The sequence below is a fragment of the Anomaloglossus baeobatrachus genome, chromosome 8 (assembly GCF_048569485.1).
Source record: "Anomaloglossus baeobatrachus isolate aAnoBae1 chromosome 8, aAnoBae1.hap1, whole genome shotgun sequence".
Lineage (NCBI taxonomy): Eukaryota > Metazoa > Chordata > Amphibia > Anura > Aromobatidae > Anomaloglossus > Anomaloglossus baeobatrachus.
The window spans coordinates 224,993,876-225,006,375 of NC_134360.1; the positions used below are offsets into that span (position 1 = coordinate 224,993,876).

The 12,500-nt window shown below is 49.6% G+C and overlaps 1 protein-coding gene across 1 annotated transcript in view; it reads left to right on the forward strand.

Annotated features, from left to right (window-relative positions):
• PIGK (phosphatidylinositol glycan anchor biosynthesis class K) overlaps nt 1–12,500 on the forward strand; it is a 138,373-nt gene that overhangs the window by 41,567 nt on the left and 84,306 nt on the right. The window contains 3 exon segments of the mRNA XM_075320282.1: nt 7,663–7,775; nt 8,723–8,743; nt 8,745–8,831. Of these exon segments, the coding sequence (XP_075176397.1) occupies nt 7,663–7,775; nt 8,723–8,743; nt 8,745–8,831 (221 nt within the window).

Sequence of the window (12,500 nt, forward strand, 5' to 3'; positions counted from 1 at the left end):
GCACAGTCTTGTCCATACGCAGACATATCTGCACAGTCTTGTCCATACGCAGACATATCTGCACAGTCTTGTCCATACGCAGACATCTGCACAGTCTTGTCCATACGCATACATATCTGCACAGTCTTGTCCATACGCAGACATATCTGCACAGTCTTGTCCATACGCAGACATATTTGCACAGTCTTGTCCATACGCAGACATATTTGCACAGTCTTGTCCATACGCAGACATATCTGCACAGTCTTGTCCATACGCAGACATATCTGCACAGTCTTGTCCATACGCAGACATATCTGCACAGTCTTGTCCATACGCAGACATATCTGCACAGTCTTGTCCATACGCAGACATATCTGCACAGTCTTGTCCATACGCAGACATATCTGCACAGTCTTGTCCATACGCAGACATATCTGCACAGTCTTGTCCATACGCAGACATATCTGCACAGTCTTGTCCATACGCAGACATATCTGCACAGTCTTGTCCATACGCAGACATATCTGCACAGTCTTGTCCATACGCAGACATATCTGCACAGTCTTGTCCATACGCAGACATATCTGCACAGTCTTGTCCATACGCAGACATATCTGCACAGTCTTGTCCATACGCAGACATATCTGCACAGTCTTGTCCATACGCAGACATATCTGCACAGTCTTGTCCATACGCAGACATATCTGCACAGTCTTGTCCATACGCAGACATATCTGCACAGTCTTGTCCATACGCAGACATATCTGCACAGTCTTGTCCATACGCAGACATATCTGCACAGTCTTGTCCATACGCAGACATATCTGCACAGTCTTGTCCATACGCAGACATATCTGCACAGTCTTGTCCATACGCAGACATATCTGCACAGTCTTGTCCATACGCAGACATATCTGCACAGTCTTGTCCATACGCAGACATATCTGCACAGTCTTGTCCATACGCAGACATATCTGCACAGTCTTGTCCATACGCAGACATATCTGCACAGTCTTGTCCATACGCAGACATATCTGCACAGTCTTGTCCATACGCAGACATATCTGCACAGTCTTGTCCATACGCAGACATATCTGCACAGTCTTGTCCATACGCAGACATATCTGCACAGTCTTGTCCATACGCAGACATATCTGCACAGTCTTGTCCATACGCAGACATATCTGCACAGTCTTGTCCATACGCAGACATAACTGCACAGTCTTGTCCATACGCAGACATAACTGCACAGTCTTGTCCATACAACTGCACAGTCTTCTCCATACGCAGACTTATCTGCACAGTCTTGTCCATACAACTGCACAGTCTTGTCCATACGCAGACATATCTGCACAGTCTTGTCCATACAACTGCACAGTCTTGTCCATTCGCAGACATATCTGCACAGTCTTCTCCATACGCAGACTTATCTGCACAGTCTTCTCCATACGCAGACATATCTGCACAGTCTTCTCCATACGCAGACATATCTGCACAGTCTTCTCCATACGCAGACATATCGGCACAGTCTTCTCCATACGCAGACATATCGGCACAGTCTTCTCCATTCTTACATGTGGTCACAATGTGAACAGCTGCTATTTCTGTACCTTTCACCGTCCTCATGAGAATGATAATTGAGGTTGTCATAGAAACATTAAGCGATTCACTAACATGTTCTAGATAGAACTATGTTGTCTTTACCACTTTTTTTTTTTTTTTTTTTTTTTATTAAAGCGAATGTATCATCAGAAAATCTGTTTTCCTCGGCTGCTTCATTGGAGGACACAGACCCCTGGGATAGTCTGCTGCCACCTGGAGGCTGACACAGATATGACATAGAACTAAAAGCACCTCCCCAGCGGGCTATACCTCACCTGCTGGATGGGGACACTCCTCCCCAGCGGGCTGTACCTCACCTGCTGGATGGATACGCTCCTCCCCAGCGGGCTATACCTCACCTGCTAAATACGCTCCTCCCCAGCGGGCTATACCTCACCTGCTGGATGGATACGCTCCTCCCCAGTGGGCTGTACCTCACCTGCTAGATACGCTCCTCCCCAGCGGGCTATACCTCACCTGCTGGATGGATACGCTCCTCCCCAGCGGGCTGTACCTCACCTGCTGGATGGATACGCTCCTCCCCAGCGGGCTGTACCTCAACTGCTGGATGGATACGCTCCTCCCAGCGGGCTGTACCTCATCTGCCAGATACGCTCCTCCCCAGCGGGCTGTACCTCACCTGCTGGATGGATACGCTCCTCCCCAGCGGGCTGTACCTCACCTGCTGGATGGATACGCTCCTCCCCAGCGGGCTATACCTCGCCTGCTGGATGGATACGCTCCTCCCCAGCGGGCTATACCTCACCTGCTGGATGGATACGCTCCTCCCTAGCGGGCTATACCTCACCTGCTGGATGGATACGCTCCTCCCCAGCGGGCTGTACCTCACCTGCTGGATGGATACGCTCCTCCCCAGCGGGCTGTACCTCAACTGCTGGATGGATACGCTCCTCCCAGCGGGCTGTATCTCACCTGCTAGATATGCTTCTCCCCAGCGGGCTATACCTCACCTGCTGGATGGATACGCTCCTCCCCAGCAGGCTGTACCTCACCTGCTGGATGGATACGCTCCTCCCAGCGGGCTGTACCTCATCTGCCAGATACGCTCCTCCCCAGCGGGCTATACCTCACCTGTTAGATATGCTTCTCCCCAGCGGGCTATACCTCACCTGCTGGATGGATACGCTCCTCTCCAGCGGGCTGTACCTCACCTGCTGGATGGATACGACTCCTCCCAGCGGGCTGTACCTCATCTGCCAGATATGCTCCTCCCCAGCGGGCTGTATCTCACCTGCCGGATACGCTCCTCCCCGGAGGGCTGTACCTCACCTGCTGGATGGATACGCTCCTCCCCAGCGCGCTGTACATCACCTGCCGGATACGGCCTCCTCCGTTATTTTCTGTCAGTTGGAGGTCGGGTCTGTTCTGACCCGTCTGACATTTTGTAATCTTTTGTTTCTCTTTTTCTTTCAGAATCTTTAGGCTATGTGCGCACTTACCGGATTTTGCCGCGGGTTTTTCGCGGATTTGCTGCATGTTTCGCTGCAGAAAATGTTCATAACATCTCTGCAGTGAATCACCAGCAAATCCTATGGAGAAAAAAAATCCTGTGCGCACTGGGCGGAATTTGACAGCTGCATGTTTTGCTGCGGGAATCCCGTAGCAAAAACAAGTGCATGTCACTTCTTTTCCGCACATCGCTGCGGGATTTCACTCCATTGACTCCAATGTAATCGGGAAATCCCGCAGGGAATAACGCAGGCAGCAAATTCTGTGCGTTTCACTGCGTTTTCCTGCGTTATTCCCTGCGGTATTTTGCGGTTTACCTCCGGTAATGTACATCACTTGCTTGCAGTTTTGCAGGGAAGTGATGTCATTACAGGAAGAGGAAGCGGAGCAGAGAGTAAACACAGACATCACAGACATAGAACACAGACACATAGAACACACATAGAAAGAAAACGGAAATATAGAAAAAAAAGAACGTGGGCTCCGCTGCATATTTACCTTCCAGCCGAGGTAAGCACACAGCGGAGGCCCGGTATTCTCAGGCTGGGGAGGGAGAGGGGCAGGGGTAATGTCCCCCGCCTCACTCCCCCTCCCGCAGCCGAGAATATCAGCCGCAGCTGCCCCGGGACTGTCGCATACATTATGCGGCAGCACCGGGAGTGTCCTCGGCTCTTCCTGCCGCCGTGTAGCAATGGCGGTCAGGGTAATATAACAAGGGGTTAATGGTGATGGGGGACCACCGCCATTAACCCCAGGCTTGATCATGGCAGCGTCTATGTGACAGCTGACATGATAAACCCGTAAGTAAAGTGAAAAAAACACAGACACCGAAAAATCCTTTATTTTAAATAAAACCAACAAGCCTCGTTCACCATTTTATTAACCCCTTCCGCACCAAAGCTCCGGCGTAATCCACAAAGCTCCGGCATAATCCACAGCTCCGGCGTCCTGCACTGCTGACATCCAGCCGCGACTGTCACAGACACAGGCTGAATGCAGCAGACAGCAGAGGTAATTACCGGTCATTTCCCACGGCCGGTAATGTGAACTCACTGCCGACCGTGGGAAATGCAGCGATCTGTCATCTATCTATCCCTCTATCTTTTCTTCTGTCTCTTTATCTATCTATCTATCTATCTACTATCTCAGAATTAAATTACTTTTTTTTTTTTTTTTTTCAATGTGCTTTATTGCATTGAATGCAATAAAGCACATCCCAACCCGCACGCGGCAAAACCGCGGCAATACCGCGAATAATACCGCAGCAAACTGCATGCGATTTTCGGGTGCGGTTTCCCGCGGTTTTTTACCGCGGGTGCGGTAATCTTTGAGAGCATGCGGAATTTTCTCAAGGGTAACGGGGTGCGATTGAGAATCTGTTTCACCTGCTGCGCTCTCCCCCTCCCTGATAGCTGGGATTGCTCCCTTGTTCGGGTCTCTGCTTGTTAGTCACCCAGCAGTGGTTGGCCTATCGGCGCTGGAGCTCTGTGCTCAAGGCCCCGCATTTTCTTGCTCCACCCCTTCCTTTTCCGGCGGTGACGCCATTTTCTGGCACCCACTTCACAGGATCACTGCCTCTTTGTGGCTGCTGCATGTCTCCTCTGGTCACTCGTCTGGGGGGGATCTGGGGTAGGACTCTGGCACTTGGTGTACTGTGAAGGTCAGGTGGCTTCTAAGGCAACTATCGCTTGCTAGATTAAAGTGACTGTAAAGGCCTACAAGTGGAAGGACAAGGTTCCTCCTTTCAAGGTCAGGGAGCACTCCATTAGGGTGGTCGGAGCTTCCTGGGCGGTTCGTCATTGGGTTTTGGTTCTGCAGCTCTGTGATGATGATAATTTTTTATAATTTTATTCATTTATATTGCGCTATTAATTCCACAGCGCTTTACCTACATTGGCAACACTGTCTCCATTGGGGCTCACAATCTAGAGTCCCTATCTGTATGTCTTTGGAGTGTGGGAGGAAACCGGAAACCCACGCAAACACGGGGAGAACATACAAACTCCTTGCAGATAGTGTCCTTAGTGGGACTAGAACCCAGGACCCCAGCGCTGCAAGACTGCAGTGCTAACCACTGAGCCACCGTGCCGCCTGTACATACTTTTTCTAAATTCTCCAGGGTCCATACCTTCGCTTCGGCTGATGCAAGCTCGAGCAGGGAAATTTTGCAGGTAGCAGGTTTTGAACGTCCCATGGTTCTATGTCACCCAATGAAGTGACTGTGAAAGTTAGATTTTTGGTACACTCCATAACATCCATTTCTTATAGTCTTCATTGGGGGACATAGTTCCCAGCATTTTTGCGTGTGGCATATAGTTGAGTTATTCTTCTTTATACATAATTTTCCTTTTCTGCTTATCCTGCTGATTTCTCCCTAATCTGAGGAGGCCGATTCTGGCAGGTGAGGGATAGCCTGCTGGAGAGGAGCTAACTTTTAACTCCATATAATGTCAGCCTCTAGGTGGCAGCAGACTATCCCAGGGTTCTTTGTTCCCCAGTGAAGACTACAAGAAACAGATTTTTTACGGTGAGTACCAAAAATCTAATTTTTTTTTTTATTTCACATTTTTAAAACCTTTTTTGTTTCATTTAATATTGAAAAAAATCCTAGTTTTTAACCTGTCCTCCAGAGCTGTCACAATATGGTGATATTTCATGTTTTTTGCAGCACACTATCATCTTTACAGTATAGACAAATATTTATTATTATTATCAGACATGGTATTTAAAGGGTTATTTGGTGTGTTGCTCAGGCATGCGCACTACTGCTCTGTTCCAATGAGGCTCTTTACCTCTTCCAGTTGAGAATAAGGTAATGTATTGGGTGGAAAAACCCCTTTTAATCTATTTATGGAATTTTAGTTACAGGGTTTATTTTTAATCCCCCATGGATATTGTTACAAATGAATGAAAATAATAGAAAAACACTAGCTGAGTAATTCGCTCTGCTGCTGGGGCCCCCTGCGCTCTGCTGCTGGGGCCCCCTGCGCTCTGCTGCTGGGGCCCCCTGCGCTCTGCTGCTGGGGCCCCCTGCGCTCTGCTGCTGGGGCCCCCTGCGCTCTGCTGCTGGGGCCCCCTGCGCTCTGCTGCTGGGGCCCCCTGCGCTCTGCTGCTGGGGCCCCCTGCGCTCTGCTGCTGGGGCCCCCTGCGCTCTGCTGCTGGGGCCCCCTGCGCTCTGCTGCTGGGGCCCCCTGCGCTCTGCTGCTGGGGCCCCCTGCGCTCTGCTGCTGGGGCCCCCTGCGCTCTGCTGCTGGGGCCCCCTGCGCTCTGCTGCTGGGGCCCCCTGCGCTCTGCTGCTGGGGCCCCCTGCGCTCTGCTGCTGGGGCCCCCTGCGCTCTGCTGCTGGGGCCCCCTGCGCTCTGCTGCTGGGGCCCCCTGCGCTCTGCTGCTGGGGCCCCCTGCGCTCTGCTGCTGGGGCCCCCTGCGCTCTGCTGCTGGGGCCCCCTGCGCTCTGCTGCTGGGGCCCCCTGCGCTCTGCTGCTGGGGCCCCCTGCGCTCTGCTGCTGGGGCCCCCTGCGCTCTGCTGCTGGGGCCCCCTGCGCTCTGCTGCTGGGGCCCCCTGCGCTCTGCTGCTGGGGCCCCCTGCGCTCTGCTGCTGGGGCCCCCTGCGCTCTGCTGCTGGGGCCCCCTGCGCTCTGCTGCTGGGGCCCCCTGCGCTCTGCTGCTGGGGCCCCCTGCGCTCTGCTGCTGGGGCCCCCCTGCGCTCTGCTGCTGGGGCCCCCTGCGCTCTGCTGCTGGGGCCCCCTGCGCTCTGCTGCTGGGGCCCCCTGCGCTCTGCTGCTGGGGCCCCCTGCGCTCTGCTGCTGGGGCCCCCTGCGCTCTGCTGCTGGGGCCCCCTGCGCTCTGCTGCTGACCCCTCTCCTGGTCCCTGTCGGGTTTTTTTTTGGTTTCCCCAAACCCCCCCCCCACCACCACCACCACCCCCTCTCCCCCGGCTCCATTACTGCTTGGTGTCAATATGACGTAGCAGGAGACAGAGACCGGTGACTGAGCACAGAAGTTTTAGCGCTTACTATTTTACACTTTTGTCAGCTGTCATTGACCATTAGTGGAAAAAAGAAGGATCCAGCGTTGGACGTATTATATTAAAAAATCCATTGTTTTATTTTAAAATTTATTAAAATCCAGCAGATGAAAAAACATACATCATGGGGAACTAAACAGAACAACGCGTTTCGACGCTCAGGTCTTAATCATGTTCTCATGATTAAGACCTGAGCATCGAAACGCGTTGTTCTGTTTAGTTCCCCATGATGTATGTTTTTTCATCTGCTGGATTTTAATAAATTTTCAAATAAAACAATGGATTTTTTAATATAATACGTCCAACGCTGGATCCTTCTTTTTTCTTTTCAATTGGTACTGATGCCGCACCATTCCGAGCGCAGGACACAGTAATCAATCAGCATGTGGATCAGTGAGCTGGATTTTCCTTCCTTTTGTGTCATTGACCATTAACCCCGTTCTGTTGTATATTGGTGTGTGTACCCTTCCCTTCTGAGCAGGAGAGATAACGCCGCTACTGATCTGTGGACCTCCGGCCTGTACCCTTCCCTTCTGAGCAGGAGGATAACACCTTGACTGATCTCTGTTCTTCTTTCCAGGTATATGAGTTGCTGTTTATAATCGATACGTGCCAGGGAGCCTCCATGTACGAGAGGTTTTACTCTCCTAATATCATAGCCCTCGCCAGCAGTCAGGTTGGAGAAGACTCTCTATCTGTAAGTATCTCCCCTCCCCCCGCTATACTGCACTACATACCACTATAGGTGCTATACTGGGGCTCTCCTGACTTTCACACGGCTAGCACACACGACAAAACGTGATAAGGAGGAAATAACCAGACAACAAGAGTATTTCCATAGCACACCCAGCGGCACACAGTAAATCACCGAAAAACTGGAACACAACAACACACAGTACCGGTTTTGCAGAAGCTATAGTCGGCATGGAAAGACAGATTCCACCATCTTAAAAAGGCAGGGAGTAACCGTGATAGGTTTCCCACAACATGTGATCCTACAGGTAATCAACAAGTTAGTGGAGATCCTGCTAGCCCGATCACTAATAAGCACACAGCTGGTCGACGTCCGAGCCTGCCTGTGCAACTCAGAAGCATCAGAGAAACCATGACACCGCCATGACACCCGGCCAGTTTTGAGCCAAACACCGTGTGACAGAAATCTGGTCACTCTCCTTCTTTTTTAATATTATTTTTATTCCTGCTGAGCAATTGTCATTGTAGTATAGAGGATATGATATTGTGACGATGATGGGCCGTATGTAAATGCCACAGTGTAGCCGTAGTCATAGATCAGCCCTCGCGGCACATGGGGGGGGTTTGGGGGGGGGGGGCCTTCTATTCCAGCTCGTATGCCCTTTATTTCATACATGTTATATTGGACGTTGTATGTGCGGAGGGTTTCCCCACCCGGAGGCTGTAGACTGACGGAGCCTGTGCACTATACATAGAGGGTGTGCGGCACCACACAGGAGCCCTTTAATGTATATTTTACATGATGAGAGTAGTAACTGTTGATGATGAGGATGGCTGCACCCTCTTCGGACCCCAATATATCTGGTTGTGATTTCTGCACTTTGACAGCTTGGTATATTTTTCCTTTTTAATATATTTTTTTCTTTTGTGAATCTTTTTTTTCCCCTTTAGCACCAGCCAGACATGGCCATCGTGCGTTCACCTCATGGACCGATACACCTTCTACGTCTGAGTTTTTGAGGAAATCCACCCTGCCAGCCAGAACAACATGAACGACCTGGTAAGATCGTCTATACTTCTCTGCTCTGTAGCCAAAGTTCCTTCTTCATTCTGATATTGGGGTTTTGCAATTCCTTGGGATACAGACCATAATGTGACATTCATAGTGTTTGCTATAGGACATCTGACGGATGCTGGTCCATCTCTAGGAATCACACCCCCCCCCCCGCCGGCCGCGGTCTCTTGGCCGCACATTCCTGCCTCTCTCTGATGACTCCAATTTATATTACACATCGCAGATATTCCATAAGCGTCTTTAATGGGGGGGAAAAAAAACGTAGAATCATTGGGTCCTGTACAATGGTGACCCTATGGGGCCCATCTGTATAATCGGAGCAATTGAGGGGGACATGCAAGTCTTGATGTCTTGTCGGTGTAACTAATCTTTCTGCAGGCGGTGGTGGTTTTCTTGCACTTTTTTGAGATTTTAGATGCAGGTAAAGGAGGATCTGCAGCCTCTTATACACTGTGTGCAGAATTATTAGGCAAATGAGTATTTTGATCACATGATACTTTTATACATGTTGTCCTACTCCAGTTCACTTTCCAGACAGACTTTTCAGAGCCTGTCCTATTTGACAGGCTCTGAAAAGTCCAAAATTGTGAGATGTCTTGCAGAGGGATGCAGCAGTCTTGAAATTGCAAAACTTTTGAAGCGTGATCACCGAACAATCAAGCGTTTCATGGTAAATAGTCAACAGGGTCGCAAGGAGCGTGTTGGGCAAAAAAGGAGCAAAATAACTGCCTATGAATTGAGGAAAATCAAGCGTGAAGCTGCCAAGATGCCATTTGCCACCAGTTTGGCCATATTTCAGAGCTTGCAACGTTACTGGAGTATCAAAAAGGCCCAAGGTGTGCCATACTCAGGGACATGGCCAAGGTAAGGGAAGGCTGAAAACCACCACCTCTGAACAAGAAACATAAGATATTTTCTTGGCCCAGTCTTGACATTTTATCTTAAGACTGGTTTTTCAAAGGTTTTTATGGACTGATGAAATGAGAGTGACTCTTGATGGGCCAGATGGATGGGCCAGAGGCTGGATCAGTAAAGGGCAGAGAGCTCCACTCCGACTCAGGACGCCAGCAAGGTGGAGGTGGGGTACTGGTATGGGCTGGTATCATCAAAGATGGACTTGTGGGACCTTTTCGGGTTGAGGATGGAGTGAAGCTCAACTCCCAGACCTACTGCCAGTTTCTGGAAGACAACTTCTTCAAGCAGTGGTAAAGGAAGAAGTCGGTATCGTTCAATAAAAACATGATTTTCATGCAGGGCAATGCTCCATCACATGCAGCCAACTACTCCACAGCATGGCTGGCCTGTAAAGGTCTAAAAGATGAAAGAAATAATGACATGGCCCCCTTGTTCACCTGATCTGAACCCCATAGAGAACCTGTGGTCCCTCATAAAATATGAGCTCTACAGGGAGGGAAAACGGTACACCTCTTGGAGCAGTGTCTGGAGGCTGTGGTGGCTGCTGCACGCAATGTTGATCGTAAACAGATCAAGCAACTGACAGAATCTATGGATGGTGGCTGTTGAGTGTCATCAGAAAGAAAGGGGGCTATGTTGGTCCCTAATTTTTTAGGGGTTTTGTTTTTGCATGTGAGAAATGTTTATTTCTAAATTTTGGTGCAGTTATATTGATTTACCTGGTGAAAATAAACAAGGTGAGATGGGAATATATTTGTTTTTTATTAAGTTGCCTAATAATTCTGCACAGTAATAGTTACCTGCACAAAGATATCCTCCTAAGATAGCCAAATCTAAAAAAAAAACACTCCAACTTCCAAAAATATTAAGCTTTGATATTTGAGTCTTTTGGGTTGATTGAGAACATAGTTGTTGATCAATAATAAAAAAAATCCTCTAAAATACAACTTGCCTAATAATTCTGCACACAGAGTACACCCAAAATGTTCTGTATCCCAACAATAAGACACGTGTGGAATAAAAACTTTAGAGATCTTTTGGTTCTTTCTTGCGCCCCCCCATTTCCTCTCTCGTGGGAGTTTAACCGATGATGCGGCGGTATTTTCGGTGACACGGGCTGCTGACAATGTGCGGAGGCCGCTGCTGACCCTCGCCCGCTCGGCTGATGCAGATTTTTCAGCCCACACAGACAGGTTTTATGTTATCACACGGATCTAATGTGAGAATTGCAGGAGGAGGTGTAAACGCAGACGCCGGCTCTTCAGTCTCCCTGACCTCGTTCTACAGTAAACTGTTTATTTTTTTTTTTGGTTTGCGCTACGGGATTTTATAGATCAATTAACCGGCAATAAAATATAAGCAAACACAAAACTCCTGGAAACCCGCTGCGCCGGTCATACGGTGGAAGTGACGGAGCAGCCAACACTGGTAATGATGATGGGGGGTGGGTGGGGGGGGGGCAGTACGGTAATAAAGACCCCAGAATCACGGACTATGAAGGTGCCGCTCCTTAAACCCCCCCCCCCCCCACATCAGCTCCAGATTATACATCCCAGCCCTAATCCCCTGATAACCCTTCACATATAATCTCCACTCAGAGACATTTAACCTTCTATATCTTAAGCATCCTTAAGCTATAAAGCGCTTTTAATAATGAATGCCGCTATAGCGCAGCCGTTTTTGTCTTTCTTGACGGTTTCCTTCTTTGATTTATGTAGACCCCTTTATCCGGTCAGGCAGTGGTGTCCATTTGTCTCCCCGTTAATTATTTTTCTGCTTAAACAGACATTGAAATTGCCTCCCGATATAGAAAGCGCCACGGAGCGGAGATAAAAGCGTGGCCCTCGCCGCCGTCCTACACATGAGACGGAATAGATAAACTGCTCTTAGCTGTCTGCCCTTTGAACATTGCTGGAATGAAAAGAGACCCCCAGTGTCCGGCGAGACCTCCCGGCAGGCACTGTAGAATAAAACGAGATATCAAACGATCGAGCCGCCATTAATCTTCAAAGCGGACCCCCACCGTACAGCCCCCCACTAACCAGCAAAGCGCATGTCCGGAGCAAAAGTGCATTTATGGTTTTAAGTATTTACGAGCGGCGTGACATCTGTGCAGCACTGGTTCTGCGGGTAAATCTACAGCTTTACTCATAGTTGTCCCAAAATCCTGGATGACGTAATGTGAGAACTAAGACCGGGTGTTCGGGCCATGGACACGTCCAGTGTGATTTCGAGGAAAGTAGGGAATAAAGCGGAAAATATACCAGCAGTCTGAACTAAGACCTGCTGATCCGCAGTGACCGCTGTGTTAGCACCCGATCACAAATAAACCCAAGAAGGAATGGTTCAGTCACATTCATAGATAGGACTGCCAGATATCTGTCTAGTCTCATCACATTGCACTGGCTCCTATGTAATAGCGGGGCAGAGTCTCATCACATTGCACTGGCTCCTATGTAATAGCGGGGTAGTCTCATCACGTTGCACTGGCTCCTATGTAATAGCGGGGCAGAGTCTCATCGCATTGCACTGGCTCCTATGTAATAGCGGGGCAGAGTCCCATCACATTGCACTGGCTCCTATGTGTTCGCAGAGTGGAGGCTCATCACATTGCACTGGCTCCTATGTAATTCCAGGAAATGCTGGCTCAGTGTGAGAGCTGCAGTGCTTAGTCTGTGTATAGGCTCCTGCTTGTGATAGGTTTCCCCATGTCGGCTGCAGAGTACATACAGCGGCACA